Genomic DNA, 20,965 nt, shown 5'->3' with positions numbered 1-20,965 from the left:
AAAATGTGCAAGCAATTGTTACTGCTTTGAATTTTATTGTGTAATTATCTTCCTGAGTGTGTTGTGCATGTCACTATTCTGAATAATGCTTCTTACGGGGTAGGGTAGGGGGCCTTGAGCTTATGGAACCAAGGGGGCAGAAGCCCCCCCCCCAATCGGGAACCACCAGCCTAATCCTTTACAGGAACCTAGGAAGAGTCCTGCCGCAGGTCCCCCGAAAGGGGACCATCCAACACAACACCCTCTGATTAGCAAGTGGGACCCGAGTGAATCAGCAACACTCTCCTCGCCTGCGACTCCCAGGAAGAGGAATATGGAGGCAGAGCACAGCTATTGTGCCGGGGAGCCACCAGCAGCAACAGCCCCGGCTCTGAGCACCAATCCATCTGGCCCCGATCCGGGGGGCTGGGGCTCTGCGCTCGGCACCTGAGCCCCAGGATCCCTGGTGGGAATGAGGGCAGGCACCAAATAAGGGCAGGATTCCAGCACAGCTGCTCCGGTAGGGCTGGGATTAGGAGGAGGAGGAGGAGAGGCTGCTTCCAGTTAAAAATGGTTACTTCAGGTTTGGAAGCCGCACTCTGGTATCTGTTCTTTATCAAGCGAGGAGGCAAACTTTCCCCTCGGCAGCCGCGACGCATCTGCGGAGCAGAGAAGGGTCGGCGGAACCAGCGCGGGGCAGCGGAAGGACAAGGCTTGTTTCTTTGCCAGGGGACCGGATGCGGGAGGGGAGGAAGCAGCGCCACGGATGTCACGGTGGGGGGCAGTTTGGGTGGCTGCTTAAAAAAAAAAAGTAACAAGGAGGAGCGAAGGGAGCAGATGCACCCAGGGACAAACCCAGCCGGGCTCAGCGGAGAGACGTGTTTGTCTGGCCGGTTGGCACAAGAGCCCCCTCCAGACACCCTTTCCCAGAGCAGGCCTCAGGCCTCCCTTGGGAAATGGGTGGGCCAGGAGAGCAGCGCTTCCTCCAACCTCCTGAATGCTCACAAACGTCAGGAGAGGCCTGGAGCAGCAGCTGGATCAGGCCCTCTTACCCAGCACCCTGTTCTCACAGTGGCCAAGCAGATGCCCCCCGGGGCACGGGGAACCAGAGGCAACAGCCGCTGTGTTCTTCCCACTTGGAATTTCAAGCCAATTTCCACAAATGATGTTTTGGGGGGAAATCAGAATATTGTGCATTTATTTTCACCCATCCTGATTATCCTGTGATGAAGGGCGGGGTGCATATCTTTTAATACATAAATTAATAAAACCAATGTATCATGATTTAGTTATTCACTTTAAAAAAATCAAACTGTAGCACTTCCACATCAAGCAGAGCAACCTGCTACTGGCCCTAGAATTCAACATCCCAAACCTCTTGGTTCCTTCTTTCAAAGAAAAAATAGGCTCCTAGTCCTGATGATTACTGATAAACTGGGGTGCATGTGGGGAACACTGAGGGAGGGAATGGATTCAGAAGCCAGAGAGGGAAGGGGGAGGATCCTGAGTGGCTGTGGCTACAGAAGGGAGGGATTCTGTGATCTACAGAGTACTCCCCACAAGTTGATGCAGAGAAGAAACGAGAAAATATAAGCCAACAACCAGGGCACAAAAATGGGACAGTTTCTCAGTTTACACACACACACACAACCACAGCACTACCACAACGCAAGTGGCTGCAAATGCCTGCACAGCCCTTGGCGCTGAGGGCCTCTGCAGAATGGGATCCTGCCTGGTCCTCTCCTGGGTCAAGGGAGCCTGGCACCCTCCTGCCATGCCCAGCGGCCCACTTCTCCAGCCAACCAGCTCCCCAGTAGTCACAGCAACCTGCCTTCTCTCCTCGCTTTTAAAATTAAGACGCTGAGCCTCTTTTCTCTTTTTTTGGGCTTCGCGTGCCTGGAAACTCTCGCTTCACCTCACCCCGGCCTCCTTGTGGGTGGCAGCGAAAGGTCAAGTGGGGCCGGAAGGAAGGGGAAGGGGGGCAGGCTCCACGCAAGGCTGCCCTGAAGAGGGCTGCAGGCAGCAAGGAGCTCAGCCCCAGCAGGGAGCAGAAGCGGCGCTTGGTGGGACAGTTTCCCCAAAAGCCTGTTTCGCTCCCGAGACGCAGAGCACCAGGGAGGAGGGGTGGGTGCAGCTGGTGGCTGGGAGGCGGAAGGGGCCGGGGGTGAGCCAGGCGCTGCGTGCCGAGAGTCACGTCCCCAAGCCCGCGGGGGCCGGGCATGTGGTTTCCGCGTCTAACCAGCCCAACTGCAGCCTGGCACCCGCGGCTTCCGCCTCAGAGAACTTCTCTCTCCGTTAGAGGAAAGAGACCAAACCTCAGGGCTCGAAACAAAAACGGGCCGGGCGTAAAAATAAAAGCTGAGGGGTGGTTTTGGTGACCGGGTCAAAGGAACTCGAGGAGGAAGAGGGGGAGAGAGAGAGAGAGATGAAGCACACACAGCAGCACTCTGGGTTGCCCGTCACGGCACCAGCGAAGGAGGCTGGGGGGAGCAGAGCCCCTCTCTCTCTCTCGCCTGGGAACCTGCTCCGCAAACAGAAAGGAGGGGGGAACCCCCCCAGCGCTCGCTGAGTCAACCTCCAGGGCTTTCGGCAACTGCTCTCTGCAGGCCTGGCACAGCAGGCCAAAAGCACAGTGCTGTCCCTGCCAGCAGGGCACCCACGGTCAGTGGGATCCCAGGAAAGCGGGGGGGGGTGAAGGGGTGTCCCGTCCCCCCGAGGTCGGGCTCCAGTGCTATGAAGAAAGAGCTGTTCGAGTGGGGAAGGGACTCCCCTTGGGAGGTGTCTGACTCTCCTTGCTTGGTGGTTTTAACCAGAGCTTTGCTGGCCATCTGTCAGGGATTTTTTAGCTGAGATTCCTGCATTGCAGGGGGCTGGACTGGATGCCCCAAATGGTACCTTGCTACACTACAATTCTATGAAAGCCAGGCACCCCAGGGAACCTCCATGAGCCCAACGGGCGGAAGGCTGAAAGTGACAGTTGAGCACTGACTCCTGTGTGACACTGATGGGCCTGGCAGGAGGCAGCTGCGCTCTGCCATTGGCAGAAGAAGGGCTAGAGGTCAGGGTCAGAGAGCACCTGCCGGGCATGCAGAAGCTCCCTGGCTCAATCCTTGGCAGCATCTCCAAGAAAGGCTGGGAAATGCTCCTTGCCTGAAACCCTGCTGCCAGTCCGTGTAGGTGACACTGAGCTAGTTTGACTTGGAATAGGAGCCACTAACCCGTCCTCTTGCCCAGCTCAGCCAACGTGCCTCCCGTGACCCTCTGCTTGCCTCCTTCCTGCCAACCTGCCCCTTTGCTTCTGCCCAGATGCTTCCTTGGAATAGGGCAACATATTGGCAAGGCCCCGGATCTCTCAGGCCAAAGCACTCACAGCGAAGCAGCCCACCCACCCAGCACCCAAAGTGCCAGCACAGCCCATTGCTTAATTAACACTGTCGTTCCAAAGGCTGGGAGGGCCAAGGTTCTCCCCACCAAAAAACCACCCTCCATCCATCACTGCAAGTTGTATCCTCATTCTTTATTTCATTTATATTTACATCCCACCTGCTTTCCTCCAGGGAGCTCAAGGTGGTCATACAGTTCTCCTTCCCACCTCCCATTTTATTCACACAGCCATCCTGTGAGGTCAGACTGAAACTGAGTGACTGTCTTCTAAGGTCACCTGGTGAGCTTCACGACAGAGGGCTGATTTGAACCCGGGTCTCTCCCAGGTCCTGGTCCAACACTGCTGTTGTTATTATTGGTACTGAATTGTATGTTAAATGCTTCTCTGTGCTGTGGGCCACGGCAAACATTTATCGGGAAGAAACACCTTTAGCAAAGGAAGTTATTCTGAGCTGGGGGGGCGGGTCGGAATAAGAGTGCATGAAGGCCGTACGTGTCCCAGTCGACTAGGTTTGGCCTAATCCTGCGGTCAGCCTGCCTCCTCCACACCTTGGAGCCCCTCCTGCCCCAGCGGGGACCAGAGCACCCGCGTGACTTTGGGCATGTGAGAGCGGAGGCAAGGCCTTGTCCCCACGTGCTACGCAAGACATTCTCCCAAGGCAGCTTGGGACGGGGGGGGGGGGGGGGGAGGCAGAAGTGGCCAGGAACACCCCTGCCACAGACAGACTGCCTCTGCATTCTGCTGGCTCCAGTTACCCTGTGAGCAGCACAGGGCAGAGCATCTCAGCGTAACAGCGTTGCCCCCCCCCCCGCAACATGTCAGCCTGTCCTGCATAGCAAGAAGAGCAGCGCCATCCAGTGGCCAGAGGGAGCCCGGCAACAGAAGCTCCTCTTGGCCGACTTGTACACGTATGTGTACACACTCATCTACCCATCCTGGGAAGTCGTGTGGTGCAGCGGTGAGAGTGCCAGAGGACGAGGGCCTGGGAGAGACCAGGGTTCAAGTCCCCACTCAGCCACAAAGCTCAGCCCAAGTCCCTCAGGCTAACCCACCTCATGGGGTTGTTGCGGGGATTAAACGAGGAGGGCGGGGAATCCTGGGAGCTCCTGGGAGGAAAAGGCGAGGCGTAAATGCAATAACCAAACCAATTCCACAAGGGGCAACACTCTTTACATGATGCTACACGGATTTCAGCCGCACGGACGGTACTCACATCGCTGGGGCTGAGGCTGCCGAGGCCGTTGTCCTGCTCCGAGTCCCGCCCGGACTCGTGCCCCTGGCTGGCGTGGGGGTGCGAGGGGTGGATCCAGAGCTCCAGGCGGGTGGCATCATCCCCAGAAGGCCGGAAGGCCGACTTCTTGCCTTTGCTCTGCCGGCTGGGGCTCTTCTTCTGCTCCACCTGCTCCACCTGCACAGGGAGGGAGAGGCACCGGGTCAGGGTGGGTGCTCCTGGGCAGAGAGGGAGGCTGGGGGCAAGGAAAGGGGTCCGCAGCCCCCACCCCTTACCTTCCGCTTGGTCTCCTCGAAGAGGCTCATGAGGCTCTCCTTGGCAGTGAGGATGGGGTTGCTGGCCGCAAGGCTGCGCATGTAGTAGTAGACGGCATCCAACTTCCTCCTCTGCAGAGACAACAACAGGAAGATCCCCTTACAAGACAGAACCCTCAGAGGGCTGACTGGGGGGATCCAAAGGGAACACCCTCCTTCTTGCTGAGAAAGGGGAGGTGGCAATGGAAGGAGAGGGGCGGATGAAGCTTCTAGGACTGCAACAAACACAAGCCCCACAGGATTAAGCTCTTTGCCGGGGCAAAACTCTAAGAACGTAAGAAGAGCCTGTTGGATCAAGCCAATGGCCCAGCATCCTGTTCTCGCAGGGGCTGAACAGTTGCCTGTAGGAAAGCAGGAGGCAGGATCCTCTCCTGTAATCTCCAGCAAGTGGAATCCGGAAGCTTTGCTGCCTCTGACCGTGGAGGCAGAGCAGAGCCATTGTAGCTAGTGAGCGGCTTTACATTGAGAGTTTTACTGCTATTTCTTTTAGCCACATTGGTCTGTATTTACAATTCTGAGTTATCACAAGATGGCCAATGACTGGTAATTTTCCTATGCCTTAGTTACCGTACGTCTGTGGTAGGTGGAGCTTCATGCTCTTTTGGTGAATAATAATAATAATAATAATTTCTTATTTATACCCCACCCATCTGGCTGGGCTTCCCCAGCCACTCTGGGCGGCTTCCAAGAGAACACTAAAATACAATAACCTATTAAACATTAAAAGCTTCCCTAAACAGGGCTGCCTTCAGATGTCTTCTAAATGTCAGGTAGTTGTTTTTCTCTTTGACATCTGGTGGGAGGGCGTTCCACAGGGCGGGTGCCACTACTGAGAAGGCCCTCTGCCTGGTTCCCTGTAACTTCATTTCTCGCAGGGAGGAACCGCCAGAAGGCCCTCGGAGCTGGACCTCAGTGTCCGGGCTGAACGATGGGGGTGGAGATGCTCCTTCAGATATACTGGACCGAGGCCGTTTAGGGCTTTCAAGGTCAGCACCAACACTTTGAATTGTGCTCGGAAATGTACTATATTAATATTATATAGTAATATTTTATGCTAGAAATGATTTTGTAAGGATGTGTAAAAAATATTTTTCACGTGATATTCTTTAGTGAATTTCACTGTGTTATTATCTTCCTTAGTGGGTTGTGCAAATTCTGAATAATGCTTTTTATAGGGTAGGGGTTCCTGAGAATGAGTTTTAGAACCAAGGGCTTGGGGCCCTGAAAAAGTTTGGGAACCACGGCTCTAGACTCTCTTGCAAAGGAACTCCTGCTAGCTCAGAGAATGGAGAGTAGTCTCTCCCAACCTTGAAACCCTAACAAGTTTTTGGACTACAACGCCCATCAGTCCCATCCAATGCTGATGGAGGTTGTAGTCCAAAACATCAGGAGGGACGCCAGGTTGGGGGAGACCGACACAGAGTGTTTCTGTTTTCCAGTGGTGCTACTAAGGACCTCAATCAGAAATGAAGTGGCTCCTAATAAATGGCATATATATTCCTGGGCACCTTGTTGCAACACCCCTTACGCTGATCAGGGGGAAAGCAGGAAGCCCCGTTTCTGATAAAGTCACACAGATGTGACTCAGCCACATCTAGGGCTGCATCCTTTAGAGCAAAGGAAGTTGCTTTATACAGAGTCAGGCCACTGGGTCTGCTTAGCTCACTGCTGTATACGCTGACCGGCAGCCGTGGCTCTCTAAGGTCTCAGGCAGGGAGCCCTTCCCAGTCTTTGAACCTGGGACATTCTGCACACAAACCTGGCACCTTGGCTACCCAGAAGCTGGTCTAAATGGTTTAATTAATTTAATAACAATTAGATACTCCTTGCTTTAAAGAAACCAAAGGATTTATAAAAAAAAAAAGGGGGGGGGAACAAGAAACTTATCAACAAGAAAAAAATAGTAACAGTAATTTAAGACTTTTTGAAAAGCTAAAATAATGACAGACTAAAACCGCATGAAAACTCATGCCAACTTAAATTTCAAAAATCAGTTTAATCATTAGTTAGCCTTCCACCAGAACAAGGACACGCCTTCCTAGCACCATGGTCTATCTACACGATGTACGATTTGTCCACGATAACCCTCACCCAGCGAATTTATGTCCACAGACGTGGAGCTTCCTCATGCCAAGGTACTTGCAATGGGTTTTGAGTACAGAGGCCTGAAAATAAACGAGGGGTTCCGTCCTGAAGGGGGACCTGCAGCTCCCTCAGATCTTTGGACCAGAAGCTGTGCTGTATGGTCACACTGCAGGAACAAAAAGCTAGCAAACTCTGTACATCTAATGAGCCTTATTGACAGATGTTTGAGGAATTATCCATTTCAGTCAGTAAATGCTTATAAAGTCTACTAGTAATTATTTTTGACAGCTGAATTAATTCGTCTAACGAAATATTAGCGATTTAGGAAATAGCTGCCATGCATCTGAAACACTGGCAAAATAATTAAGAAATGTAAGCATTTTTCACGAGTGAAGCGAGCCGATGCCTCTCCTGGTGCCGTGAGGCTCACAAGCCTCCTGTGCCTGGACCACCCCGGCTCTCTCCCTCCCTGCATCTTTCTTACCGTGTAGACAGCCAAGAGGGCCAGCTGGTTGTACGGGCGTCCGTTCTTGGGGGCGATGTGCTGGGCCTTCAAGTACCAGCTGGGGAGGCAAGAGAGCAGAGTGACGGACAGGCTAGGTTGCATCGGGGCGGGAGACCCTGGAGTGAGAGGCTGCCACTGGCAGAGTCCTCTCCTAGGTCCTGCCAGTGGCTGTGGCAGAGATGGGGACAGCGTGACCCTGGGGAGCTGGAATTCCAGCCATATCTGAAGTGTGGCCGCACACGTCCCATGCAAAGAAGTTCCCCAAGAACCCCTCTGGGATGCTATGGTTCTCTCTCCTCTCAAAACCGACGTTTGTTATCCAGCCTTATCCCCTTCTCCACCACTGGCACCAAGTCCCAAAAGTATGTTGTAACTGCACCTGCTCACATCAACCCTTTTGCCCCTTCCCTTCTGTCTACTCAACTTCCTCAACGTTTAGACTGCAGGCTCCTGGAAGGAGAGGGAGTGGCTCCTCAGGAAGGTTTCAGGCAGCGGAACAACCCCAGCCCTGCCTGGAGATTGAACCTGGGACCTTCTGCATGCCAAGCAAGTGTTCTGCAGCTGAGCCACAGCCCTTTCCTGCCTTGTACTGAGTCGGACCAGCTGAATATTGTCCACAACGACTCTCCAGGTTCTTTGATTAGGAACAGTCGCAGGCCGACCTGAACCTGGGGCTTTCTGGACACAAAGTAGGAGCTCTATCCCATGAAGCGACACAGTCCCTTCCCCTCCAGAAGAGCCTCCAGGACTTCCTCCCTCCCTACCTGCGGGCCTTCCCGTAGTTGGCCGTGTCGCTGCTTTGCTCTCGGTATCTGCAGATGTCTCCTTGGCAGATCAGGCTCCTCTGGGCGCTGATGAGGGCGTATTTAACCTGGGGGAGAAACAAGCCCATCACTTGCAGGAAGGAGGAAGGGAGAGCTGGGGAGAGGCCTCTTCCGGAATCCAAAAACTCTTCCCTCGTATTTTAGATGGAGGCTATGAGTGGCAAGTCTAGTGTTGCAAAGGATATTTGCAACCCACACAACCCACACATACAGTTATTTTAAAAATGAAGCCAATCTCCTCTTTGCAGGTCTCAGCTGTGACATTGTTCCCTGCCTCCCTTGCAAGATTGAGCACCTGCCCCTTGCCGAGTGATGGGGAAAGGCAGGACTGCCCCCCCCCCAGCTCCAGCATCCTAGTTCGCTTTTGACAAGGGCAAAAGGAGATTTGATCTCCGGCTTAAAATGGAGACACGCCCAGGCTTCAGCACACCTGCTTCCTTCACCAGGGAAAAGCGCTGAGCTCCCCTCTGCCCAAAGAGGGGGTCTCCTTTACCATCCGTCTTCCAGGGACCCCCAGAGGGCCTGATCAACAAAGCTTCCCCCTGACAGACCCAGGCCCTAGCCAGGACTCACCACCTTCCGCAGGGGCTTGCTGCGCACAGCCATGCCGTCCATGTAGTCCTCCAGCTTGAACTGGTACGTCGCTTGCAGCTTCTGCAGCAAACTGTCGAAGAAATCGCTGCCCTGAGACCCAGGAGAGAGAAAGTGAAAAGGGATGGGAGAGAGTGTGAGTGAGTGGATGTGGAAGGAGTACTTGAAGAACACATGCCCCGGATTCAGAATCTTCTGATGGAATAACAGCACCCATAAGAAGAGCCCTGCTGGAGTTGACCCAAAGCCTGTCCAGCTCAGCATCCAAGGCATCTGTGCTTCCCGCATTGCAGGGGGCTGGACTAGATGACCCTTGGGTTCCTTTCCAACTCTATTAGTCTACAATTTTACCTCCAGTTCAGAGCAATCCTGACCGCCACCAGTAATAGACTTGGGGGGGAAAAAGAAAAAAAAGACTTGGGGACAAGCTGGTTCACTAACCAACTCCTGGGATTCCACCTCGGTCCTTCTGGGTGCCCCCAAACAAGAGTGCAGCCTTGGAATCACCCAACACAGGCTGTTTATGCCATAAAGTGGGAAGGGATCCAGAGCCTTTGTGCGTTCAGCACTTGTCAGTGGGCCACAGGAAGCTTTGTGAGCAGCTTGGAGCTGAAGTCATCAGAATGTCAGAAATCCATGCAGCTGGATCTGGTGAAAGGGGGCCCAGCTCGCCCAGCACCCTATTCAGAGCAGACAAGCAAATGCCCCCAAAGCAAAGTTCACCAGCAGAACTCCCTGCCCTTGAGCCCCTGAAACTCGATTCAGAAACATACTGCCTCCAACAGCAGAGGGAGAAGGAAGACTTAGCCAACCCTGTGAATTTGTCTCATTTTATTTTTTTAAAAAGCCATCAGTACAAATGTAATAGGAGCCCTACAGCAGCCGGATTGGGCCAAAGGGGCCCCATCTAGTCCAGCCTCCTGTTCTCACAGTGGCCAATCAGACGCCCCAAAGGGAAGCAGGAGCTGAGGGCAACAGCTGAGCTCTCCCCGCTTGTGGTTTCCCAGGAGCTGGTTTTGAGAGGCAGGTTGCTGGTGACAGTGCAGAGGTGCATCAGGAGGTTCTGCTTGGGCTACAGCAGCCTGGCCTAGCCTGTTAGCCTCCAGACAGTTTGGGCTCTGATGTCTATGCTGGCTGTGGCTGATGGGAGTTGTAGTCCAAAATATCCAGAGAGGGGTGCCCGGTTGGGTAAGGCTAGGCTGCAAAACATTTCTGACTTTACACACTATTTGCTATGTGTTGGGGGACAGACACAGCTTTTTCTTCCTTACATAACAGGATCATCATGCTAACATAAGCTTTTCATTTCCGTGTGTTTTTAAAACCACCATATTTGGGGTCAGACCCTTGGGACAGTGCACTCCCCCTGGCGCCAGGCCACAGGGCTCAGCCTCAGGCGTCCTTACCTCGTCCAGGATCTGGAGCAGCTTGGTGCGGATCTCCTGGGCGTTCTCCCCAAGGGGATCCTTGAGCAGCTGCCGGAACTTCTCGATAACCTGGTAGAAGGCGTTCTTCCACAGAAGCTGGTCCACGTTCTGGGCGTCAGCAAACTCGATGTCGGTCAGCAGGCAGCGCTTGTACAGCTGCAGCATCTCCACCCTGGAAAGGGGCACAGCTAAGCCCAGGGGCTTCCGCCTCAAACACCCCCCCTTACAGTTCATCTCTTCCACAGGACTCTACTCAGACCCACAATGGGGCAAATGTAAGAGGAGCTCGGTAGCTGAGTTGGACCAAAAACTTGCCCGAGTTCAGCACGCCATTTCCCCCAAAATGGCCAACCAGAGGCCTCTTCGGGGAAGTCCATTAATAGCACAACCCCAACTGTTGTAACTCCCCAGGCAAAAGCAGCAGATTGCCTCTCCGTGAGAGATTCCAGACAGGACTTCTCGTCTTCCACTAACCGGCTTAACCCCCCTTTAAAGCCTCCTTGGACATCTTCTGACAATGAACCCCATTAATTAGCAATGCCCTGTTTTGGAGTACAGGCAAAATACATTATTCGCCTAGGCTTCTGGTTTTTAACTGGGAGGGCAGCTGGATACGTCCGTGACCTTGGTGGTTGTGCTCATCCTTTAAGAAAAGAGACTAAGGCTTGTTCCTTTTGAATGGATGTTCGGACCAGTATTTTAGGTTTCATTTACTGTTGTTTTTCTATCTGATCTTAATGTCATTATTTTTGTTGCGTAAGTCACTTTAAGACACGCAAATGCAAAATGCAACTAATGAATATAAAAGCAATAATGACCTGCGAAAAGGCCTTCCTTTCACTCCTTTCATGTTCTCTTAAGAATCCAACAAATGAATGGAGGGTAAGGCTACCAATGGCTACTAGCCGCCTTGACTATGTTACACCTCCACTGCCAGAGGAGCATTATTGATTTGTATTCTGCCTTTTTCTCCATGGAATTCAGGGTGGCCTACATGGTTCTCCTGCTCCTCATTTAATCCTCACAACCACCTGTGAGGCAATGACTCACAGAGTGACTCAGCCAGTGAGCTTCATGACTAAGAGGGGATTTGAACCCTGTTCTCCCAGGTCCTAGTCTAAGGCCTCTTTACTAAGCGCCTGGAGGCGAGTTGCAGGGAATCTTAAATGGGGAGAACGCTGCTTTTATGCTATGGTCCCACTTGCTTTTGGCCTTCTCCTGGTGGCATCTGGGTGGCTACTGTGAGGAGAGGGTGGTGGGCACAATGGACCCCTTTTGGCATGATCCAGCAGCTAGGCCGTATCCTGATGGCCAAAGTTAAAGAGCACCCACTGTGGTTTCCCCTGCAAGCTGCCTGGCTCTTAGAGCAGCAGGGGAAAGCAGCTGTGGTGCCAAGACCCCTCCCCAAACCCACCTCCAGCCAAGCAGCTCCCGCCCTCTCTGCCAGCACCCACCCTCGTCCAAGCCCTCGCACCTGAGCTGCCCCATCTTCTCCAGGCCCTCAGGGCTGAGCCGGTCCCGGGACAGGAGGTTGCTCAGCTGCTGCTCCAGGTTGCTGGCTTCACGGAGGATCTTGCTGAGATCCTGCTGCTGCAGGCTGCGCGCCTGCTGCTCCATCTCGGGGCTGAGGGGCCCAGCCAGGAGGGGGCTGCACAGGTAGGGCTCAGCCTGCCCCGGGTAGCCTGGCGGGTAATAGGTGCCCGGGTAAACCCCGTTAATGGCACCGACCTGATAGGGCAGGGAGTACCCGGCGTAGGGGTAGGAGGGGGCTTGGCCCGCTGCCCGCCCGTAGTAGTAGGGGTTGTCCGAGTTCTGGAAGCGGTAGTAGGAGGCCTGGGCCTGGCGGGTGTCCCCCCGAGGCGGAGGGGCCGCCTCATCGTCCGTGTCGAGGAAGTGCAGCTGGGAAGCCTGGCTCTTCAGGGCGGGCTTCTGCTCAGGGTTGTTGGGGTCCCACAGCCGGCGGGCGGTGCCCCCTCTGCCCCTCCCCCTGGTCCCCTTGCCCAGGCCGCCGCTGAAGAGGAGCCGCGGCCCTGAGTGGGGGGCTTCGGGGGAGCCGGCACCACTGGCGGTGAGGTCCGTGTTGGCCGGGAGGACCAGGATGCCACGGCCCCTGCCCTGGGGCTCCCGGCTGGAAGAGCCCTTCCCCACTTCGGCGGCCTCCGTGGAATCGCTCAGGCTGGCCTCGGAGGGCTTCCGCTTGCGCCACTCTGCCTCGGAGGGCTCCCCCCGCCCGCTGCCCCTGCCGCCCGCTGGGGCTCCCTTGGCCTCCCGCCCGCCGGCGCCCCGGGAGAGCCAGCTGTGCTCCAGGCGCCTCTTGGCTGCCTCTGAGTCCCTGCTGGAGCCACGGGCTGCCTCGGCCTCCTCCTCTTCCGCCTTGTCTTCATCCAGAGAGTCCGTGGAGGAAGCGGAGAGCTGCTTCCGGGGACGGGGCCTCTCCTTGGGTGGCTCCTGGCGCTTCCGGCCGGCCTCTGCCTCCCCACGGGCCCCGTCAGCGCTATTGTTGCTCCCAGCCGAGCTGGTGCTGCAGGTGCGGTAGCGGTTCCGCCGCTTGTCCGAGCGCGAGTAGCGCTTTGGGGTGCTCTGGGCCTTGCTCTGGGCAGCTGCCTCCTCACCTCCTTTCCGGACCCGCTCGGCCCGCCTGCCCTTCTCCCCGCCACGGAGGAGCTTGGCCCCCTCCTGGCTCAGGCCCCCTTCCTGCCCCTCAGGGGCCGCTGGCTTCCTGTAGCCCTTCCCAGCGTCCCTTTCGGGCTCTTCACCCCGCTCCCCCTTTGCGGGGGGTTCCTCAGCCGCCAGCTGGGGGGCAGCGGGCTCCTTGGAGGGGACCTGCAGGCGCTTCCCTGGCTGGTAGATCTGCTGGTCAGGCTTCTTGGCTCGCCGGATGATACGAGGACACCAGTCCTCAAGGGAGACCCCCGGATCTTGTGGGGCCGCTGCCTCGGCAGTGCCTTCCAAGAGGCCGTTGGGCTGCTGCTGGCTGCTTCCTCTGGGAGGGTCCTGAGGGGCTGGGGACTCTTCCTTGCTGGGAGCAAGGGGAGCTCCTTTGTCGCCAGTCAGGGCGCCTCCTTTGGCCTCCTCCTGCTTGGCTGAGAAGCTGAGCTTGTTCCGCAGTCGGGAGAGGCCTGGCTTGTAGATCTCAAGGTCAGGGCGCCGATTGTCCTTGCGGTGGCGAGGCTCCTTTGTGGTCTCTGCAGAGAAGGAAAAACACAAGGAGGTGGTCAGCCTCGGAGCGGATAAGAACACCGGGGGAAATCAGGGACATGGTTGTGGGCTTTGCCTAGGAAGCAAGAGAGCCAAATAGGCAGGGGAAACAGTGAGCTGTGACCAACAGATAGCAGGACCAGCACAGGGCCAAGAGGAAGATGTCTGACTGAGCAGACCTGGTGCCAATTCACTTCCCTTCGGAGTCAAATCACTGGTCTACCCAACTCCGTACTGCTAACACATACTGGAAGAGCCTCTAGAGCAGTGATGGCCAAACCTGGCCCTCCAGCTGTTTTGGGACTACAATTCCCATCATCCCTGACCACTGGTCCTGTTAGCTAGGGATGATGGGAGTTGCAGTCCAAAAACAGCTAGAGGGCCAAGTTTGGCCATCATTGCTCTAGAGCATTTCAAGCAGGACTCTCTCACAGGGCGGAGAGCGGGAATGTTATTTCTCAAGTAGCACAGCTCCCCATCGCTCAGGGAGGACTGGAAGCACCCCCTCCCTGACATCCTGGAGAGCTGCTGCCAGCCAATGCCGGCAATACTGAGCTGGATGGACATTTTCCTACGGACATGAATGTGTTTCCTTCTGACCCACCCTCTTGGTCGCCACTTCAGTTCTTTGGGGTTCACCAAGTGGCTGCTTGGCCACCTCACAAAACTGACATTGACAGTTACAAACTTAAGAGTTTGTCTTTTAATTTGCCCCCCTCCCCATGCATGGCGCTTCCCACCACATCCCACCCAAACGGCCACTTCCATGGTGACGTATTGTTATAAAGCTTCCCAGAGACGCATCAGGATGCCGCCTCTGCCCTGCCAGGTGCTTTCTTCAGACACAAAGTATTTTTCATGGGCTTCTCCCCACATGCGGCCCAAAGACGACACGTGCAGCCCCCACCCCATAGGAACCTCTTTGTGCCAATTCATTCAGGAAGCCAGAACAGACCTCCCACAGGGGAGAACATCCTGAGAGTAGCAGGGGGCTCCCACTGGTGGGCTCCCTGTGCCATTGCCAGCTCCAAGGCTGCCAGGAATGCCAGGTGGCCCTCCTCAGGTGTTCTGAGCTGGCAGGGATCGGAACCCCAAAGGAAGCAGTGCCCGTGGCAACAGAGCCTTGGGGGGGCGGGGTTCCGGAACCTTCCAGCCAAGGGGAACACTGGAAAAAAAACAGGACTGCTGGCGGGGAAAGACTGCTCAGCTCCTGGAGTATTGGCTGAATGTGAGAACGCAAGATTGTAAGAACAGCCTAGGGGGCAGGTGAGTGGCTCATCTAGTTCAGTATCATTTTCTCATAGCGGCCAACCAGATGCCCCAAAACAGGATCTGAGCCCAGGAGCTCTTTCCCCTCCTGTGGTTTCCAGCCACTGGTGTTCAGAACCATTGCTGCCTCCAACTGTGGAGACAGAGCAAAACCATCATGGTTAGTAGCCCTCTTCTCCATGAACTCGTCTGATAAAAACATAAGAAGAATCTGCTGGATCAGGGCAAAGGTGGTCCATGTAGTACAGCAGCTCCTCAGAAACTACTCCTTCTGGATCAGCCCAAAGGCCCATCCAGGGTCTGGTTTCTAGCTACAGCCAGCCAAGGAGATCATGAGGGGACACACCTTTTCCTTATTAGTCCCTACATCTGGGTGCTTAGAGGTACAGTGGTACCTCGGGTTAAGAACTTAATTTGTTCTGGAAGTCCATTCTTTACCTGAAACTGTTCTTAACTTGAGATACTACTTTAGCTAATGGGGCCTCCTGCTGCCGCTGCGCAGCGATTTCTGTTCTCATCCTGAAGCAAAGTTCTTAACCCGAGGTACTATTTTTGGGTTAGCGGAGTCTGTAACCTGAGGCGTCTGTAACCTGAGGTACCACTGTATACTGCCTCTAAACAGAGAGGCTCCATTTGCTGCTAATGGCCACCACCACCAGGCCTTAGACTTACAAGTGAAGTATAAGAAAACATTTGTAAACCAGCACAAAGCAAGCAGCCGATTCGGTAGCAATATGCTATGATTCTTGTTTTAAGGGATGTAGGATTTGATTTCTTTCTTTCCGTACTGCTCTTTTCTCCATTTCGGTTTTTATACTAATAGGAAAAAGTGGGAAGCAAACAAAAGTCTAAAATGAAGAGTCTCCCCAGCATTTCCAAACCCAAATGGAAGAACTACCGTACTTTTTTGTCTATAGGACGCCCCCATGTATAAGATGCCCCCTATTTTTGGGGCCTCAAAATTCAGAAAATAGGGGGGGATTGAGCTTTGAGGATTATTGGGGGGGGGGGATGCCAAAAATTGCTTACCCGCCGGAACGCAGCACGCAACTGCTTACAATTGCCACTTCGAATCTCAGGCTCGCAGTTTGTTCCAGAGAGTGAGCGATATCAGTTGCCCAATTGCAGCCAGCGGCCACCAATCACACTCTTGCTTGCTGCGACAAGGGCAGCTGTCTATTGGCTGCCGCAGCGGAATCAGACGGGCTAATGGTGGTGATTGGGCAGCTGTGACACGAGTGGTTGTGTGCTGCGTTCCGGCAGGTGAGCGATTTTTGGCATCCCCCCCCCAAATAATCAAGCAGCCAATTGCCGCTTACAATCTCGGGCTCGCACCAAAAAACCATTTGCCCGTCCCCCCTCGGCACTACCTGTGTATAAGACGATCCTAAATTTTGAACCTCATTTTTGGGTCAAAAAAGTTCACCTTATACACGGAAAAATGTGGTAATAAAAAGCAAAAGCCCAGCAAGGCACCCAGGCTTCCCATCATCCCGTCCTCAAGGAACATTAAGGTGAACACACAACCACTCCATAGAAACTGGCCCCTGAATGGCAGGAACAACTTTAGGATGACAGCTGAGCTTTGTATTCCAGGTAGGACTTCACTATAGACTGCAGAGGGGAGAAGCAACGTGGTGCACAGGCTGGAGAGCTGGATTCAAGTTCTACCAGCTCTTCAGAGGAGTTCCTGGCTGGCTGTGAGCAACGTCTCCATCTCTCAGCCTCAGTCTGCTGTGAGCCACCATCCTCAATGAGAGAATCCTGCTTGCAGCCAGCTTCCATCATATTTACTTGAAAATCATATTTACAGCCCAATCAATGCAAGTATGGCTCTATACATGCCTATCACCAGTTTCAATACAGACTGCAGCCTTACTAAAACTTATGTGAGAGGAAACAGCCACAACCCAATGCAAGAACTAAATGTTCACTGTCTTGGGATGGCGAACAAAAAGTGCATTACATAGTGAGGAGGGTCTTGATGCACGGGACCTCGTTTCAAGACTGATATATGGCACAAACCCACTGTGCAGTCTCAAGGGGACACATTCTGTGCCAGCCTGTTTTCCACCTAATCTGTTTCTTTCACTTCCATGCTTGCACCCCATTTTTTCAGCACAATCTTAGGGGGAGGCCCTTCTCTTGATCCTGCCACCCTCACAGGCACGCTTTGTGCGGACGCAGGAGCGGGGCTGCTGCTCCCCAGACAACTTTGGAGCTCCCTTCCTAGAGAGATTAAAGCTGGTTCCCCCTTTGGTGTCCTCCGGAGGGGGGTGAAGAAGACCTTTCTTCAACAGGCCTTTGGGGAACTGACTGCTTTTAAGGAAACAGCTCTTAATATCATTGATTGACTGCCCTTTCCCACAAGGCCCCAGGGCCAGTCACAACTCCAAGCACAACTTTAAAACTACAGCACTTGCAATCATCAAATGAGGTGGGTCCTTATTTTTAAACAACAGCCTTCTGTGCTGTTCCTGCTTTGCTTTGTTACTGCTTGCAGTATAACAGATCAAGTTTCTTTCAAACATCGCTCTAACTCCATTGATGTTTTAATCACTAAAAAAACAACAACCATGGTCTTTTATGTTTTTAAAACATAATGCATGTGTTTTATGCATTGGTGACTTTTTAACGTTTTATGATGTTTTTACATGTGCTGGAAGCCACCCATAGTGGGTGGGGTATAAATAATAAAAACTACTATTATTACTATCATTCTCTTCACGTATTCTGCGCTTCACCGCTGGGTTTTGTTTTTAATCTTTCGTGAGCCGCCTTGAGGGAAAGGCGGGGTGCAAATGAATAAACAGAATAAAAACGAAAAACCCCACCGAGATCACATTAAATAACGATGAGGATGAGGGTGACAATGGGGGCGATAACGATCCCCTCGCGGTGAGAACCGTGACAACCACCGTAACGACAAGGAGCTCCCCGCAAACTCGCGTGTCGGCGGGCCGTGAGGAAGCGCCCCCCCCCGGGCCCCTTCACGCGGAGCGGAGCCCCAGGCGCGCCTCTCCTCCCCCGCCGCGCGCCCACCTGGTCCTCCGCTGCCCCGGGCCGCCTCCGCCGCCAGGACGCCCCTCCTCAGCTCCGCCGCCGAGACGCGGACGCGCTCCAGCTCCGCCGCCGCCGCCATTTTGGCTCCCCGGGAAACGGAACGGGCGGACGGCGGCCGACGCGGGACAAGGGGCGCCGCGGGCGAGAGCGAGGGGCGGGCGGGAGGGAACGCGCAGGCGCAGCCTCCAGGGAGGAGGGAGGGGCGGGAAGCAGCGCTTCGCCTTTGCCCCGCCCACTGGGCCACGTGGCCAGCCAGGATGCGTAGAGAAAAGAAAGGGCAGAGGAGCAGCTCAGCTCTCGGGGGAGACGAAGAGGGGGAGGCCGGAGTCTTCGGTTAAATCCCCGGCCTCTCTCGCTCCGGGAGAGCCGTTTTGCTGCTAGGCGGGCTCAGCATAAGGCAGCATCCTGCTCTCCTGTTCAAACCAGCCTTGTATCTAAAACATTGAGGACCAGATTCCTATTTCATTCTCCCCCCCAACATGAAATGAGGTTTTTGGGCAGCAGCACGTGCAGCTGGTTTAATTTTAAAAGGTGGTCGCAAAGAGGGGAATTCCTGCTCTGTCTGGAGGGAGAACGAAGTAGGAATGGGAGAATGAGGATTTAAATGCCGCTGCATCTGTTTCCCCTTCTAGCAGGGTGCATGCCCTCAAGCCCTCCAAAAGTGTCTGGCGGCAGCAAATGGGCCAGGCTGACTGGAGCCCTGAGCTGAAGGCCCAGACAGCTGCAGAGTAGCAAGTGAGAGCCCCCTCCTCCATGCATTTGCTTGAGCCTCTTTGAAAGCCCTCCCCATTGCAGGCCCTCACTGCCTCTGGTGGGAGCGAGTTCCATAGTTTAACTATTTGGCGCAGCCGAAATGCAGTTTTGGAAAACCTCAAGGGCTGATATTTTTACACAGAGATTTGAGCTAAAAAAGTTTTGCTCCTGCTTTTTGCAGGGGAAGGGAGTGTGGCGGGGAGATACATGCTGCTACCATCTGAAGGCAGCCCTGTTTAGGAAAGTTTTTAATGTTTGAAGTTTTATTCTCTTTAATATTCTGTGGGGAGCCGCCCAGAGTGGCTGGGTAAACCCAGCCAGATGAGCGGGCTATAAATAAATAAATAAATTAATAATAATAATAATAATAATAATAATAATAATTACCACATCCCATCCCCAAATGCCCCCACTGCTGTCACTATCCAAGAAAGAAACAGAAGGAGCTGACAAAATCTGGGCTGGAGGCAAAGCAATGGTCAGTCTGAGCTAAGACTTTGGGACATAAAGACATTGGGTCTGGAGCGACTCCCCATGCTGCATTCATGCACACAAAGGACCACACTGGAAAGGCTGGTCTACCTAGGGAAGGTCATTTTCAAGCTTTTCAGATCCAGGACTGTTTTAACTCAAATCATGCATTTAGAGACCAGTTTCTATTATCTTTTGCCATATATCGGCATGGCAATAGTGATCCTGTTGCAACCCACCAGTTGAAGACCAGTGGCCTGGGGACCCCCACGACACCAGGGCACACGGATTACTTCAACACTTTTTATTTAATAGCGTTTTTTCGTTTTTTGTTTACAGTTATTTACATGACACGCCCAGCTCCTCTGCCAGAGTCTGGAAGCACTAATGAGGCTACGGAGAGGATTGCCTCGTCTCTTTTAGACGTGGGTGGGGAAAGTCTGCATCAAACACAAGTCCTCTCGGCCCCAGGAGACCTGAGAGTGCCCTCTGCCTAAAAATGTGAAACAAAACCCCTGACACTTGGCAGGGAGCCCCCTCACTTCATGGCACTGCTGGCTTCAACACCTTCCCACAGCCAGGAGGGGGGCACTTCCCCAAAGGGACTGAGCTTTGCTCCAGTTCTGAGCCTCCGTGGGGTTTCGGTTTTGGGCTTAAATGAAGGTCAGCTCACAGGCAGAAAAAATTAAAGAGCAGCAGGATAGAAAGCAAGTGGGTGGTGTGGAGGTGGCTGGACTCCCCCATCCAATTTGGCATTTAACATCAGCCCTCTGGTAGTTGGGAGAATGTTAATTGCGCCTGCAAAATATATAAAACCAGTTGAAGAAATGGGGGGAGAGTGGCAAGGAGCAGGTGTGAAGGGAAGCTGGCCCAGCCCCAGGCCTGACCTGCCACCATCTAGTCTCCAACGCTTGCTTAATACAGCATGACTGCTTCTTATGTGTGTTTAACCTGCACAGTTTCAACCATCCATGGCTGAAGGCAGGCTGGTTGAAACTGCACAACTGAAACCCAAGCAAGGCGGAGAGCTTATAAGGTGCCAGGTCTGCTTGGGGCTAGCTAGTGCCTAAAGAGCTTTTAAGGTTTCTGCTTTGCTTGGGGGACAAGGCTGGCTCAGTGTGTCAGCTCTGGGGTGCTCTCGCAGGGCCAGCCAATTCCTGTGAGATCTTGCCTGAGCATCTCTAGCTTCCCAGAGTTCGCTGGCTGAGTGGGCCTTGATCAGCAAGCAGAGAGTTTAAAAGCTCCTTTGGACCAGGTCCACTTGGCACAAAAGCCTTGTGAGGACTGGGGCTTCTCTCTTTCTCTCCCCACTCCCACCTGCTAGCTACAGGGCAAAACCAAGGGTTTGGGTAGATGCAATTTTCATGTAAACATGGAAATCCTGGAACTGAACTCCCATGTAAGGTGCAATCCTACTGTGCACTCTTCCAGAGACCAGAGGGGAGCTATAAAGCAGCTCTGGCTTTCACAGCTTAAAAAGCTTTGCCAACTTGGGCGCTACAGATGTTTGGGACTGAACCTCCTGTCAGTCTGTGCCCCAGGCTGGTTGAGAAACAATCAACCTTCCACAGGTGGCACTGTCCCTGCCAGGGAAGGCAGCACCAGGAGTGCTGTAGCTATGCATCAGCAGAAAGAGACGGTTAGCAGCTGCCAAACGGGAGGGGACAACAACAGGTTGTGGCTCTAACAGGACAAGACGACGCAGCGTCACCTAGACTGGCACTGCTGCAGCTCCCTGGCCTGGCTCTCATCTTTGGCCTTTGATTTGGAGCAGACCTCTTGCAATTTCTGTTCTGCTCCTAGCAGGGAGGGGACCAGAGCAGGCCGGATCCTGAGAGGAGCATCCCTGAGGCTGCAAACCGACCTGTGG

At 54.0% G+C, this 20,965-nt stretch overlaps 1 protein-coding gene across 4 annotated transcripts in view; it reads right to left on the bottom strand.

Moving 5' to 3' along the window:
* SMG6 (SMG6 nonsense mediated mRNA decay factor) overlaps positions 1–20,965 on the bottom strand; it is a 92,683-nt gene that overhangs the window by 69,510 nt on the left and 2,208 nt on the right. The window contains exons 1-8 of one of the 4 annotated variants that reach the window (XM_053366345.1): positions 17,851–17,965; positions 11,816–13,526; positions 10,321–10,513; positions 8,897–9,007; positions 8,264–8,370; positions 7,479–7,557; positions 4,871–4,981; positions 4,578–4,772 (exon numbers count right to left, since the gene is read on the bottom strand). In XM_053366345.1, coding sequence (XP_053222320.1) covers positions 4,578–4,772; positions 4,871–4,981; positions 7,479–7,557; positions 8,264–8,370; positions 8,897–9,007; positions 10,321–10,513; positions 11,816–13,526; positions 17,851–17,950 — 2,607 coding nt within the window. In that variant the 5' untranslated portion in view covers positions 17,951–17,965. Of the gene's footprint in view, positions 1–4,577; positions 4,773–4,870; positions 4,982–7,478; positions 7,558–8,263; positions 8,371–8,896; positions 9,008–10,320; positions 10,514–11,815; positions 13,527–14,494; positions 14,579–17,850; positions 17,966–20,965 lie in introns of those variants that run through there. The other 3 variants (XM_053366346.1, XM_053366347.1, XM_053366348.1) reach the window with 3 other exon arrangements.

Source organism: Podarcis raffonei, chromosome 15 (genome assembly GCF_027172205.1).
Source record: "Podarcis raffonei isolate rPodRaf1 chromosome 15, rPodRaf1.pri, whole genome shotgun sequence".
NCBI lineage: Eukaryota > Metazoa > Chordata > Lepidosauria > Squamata > Lacertidae > Podarcis > Podarcis raffonei.
Note: the sequence above shows the minus strand (reverse complement) of the source record. Positions and strands in the feature narration are given on the sequence as shown.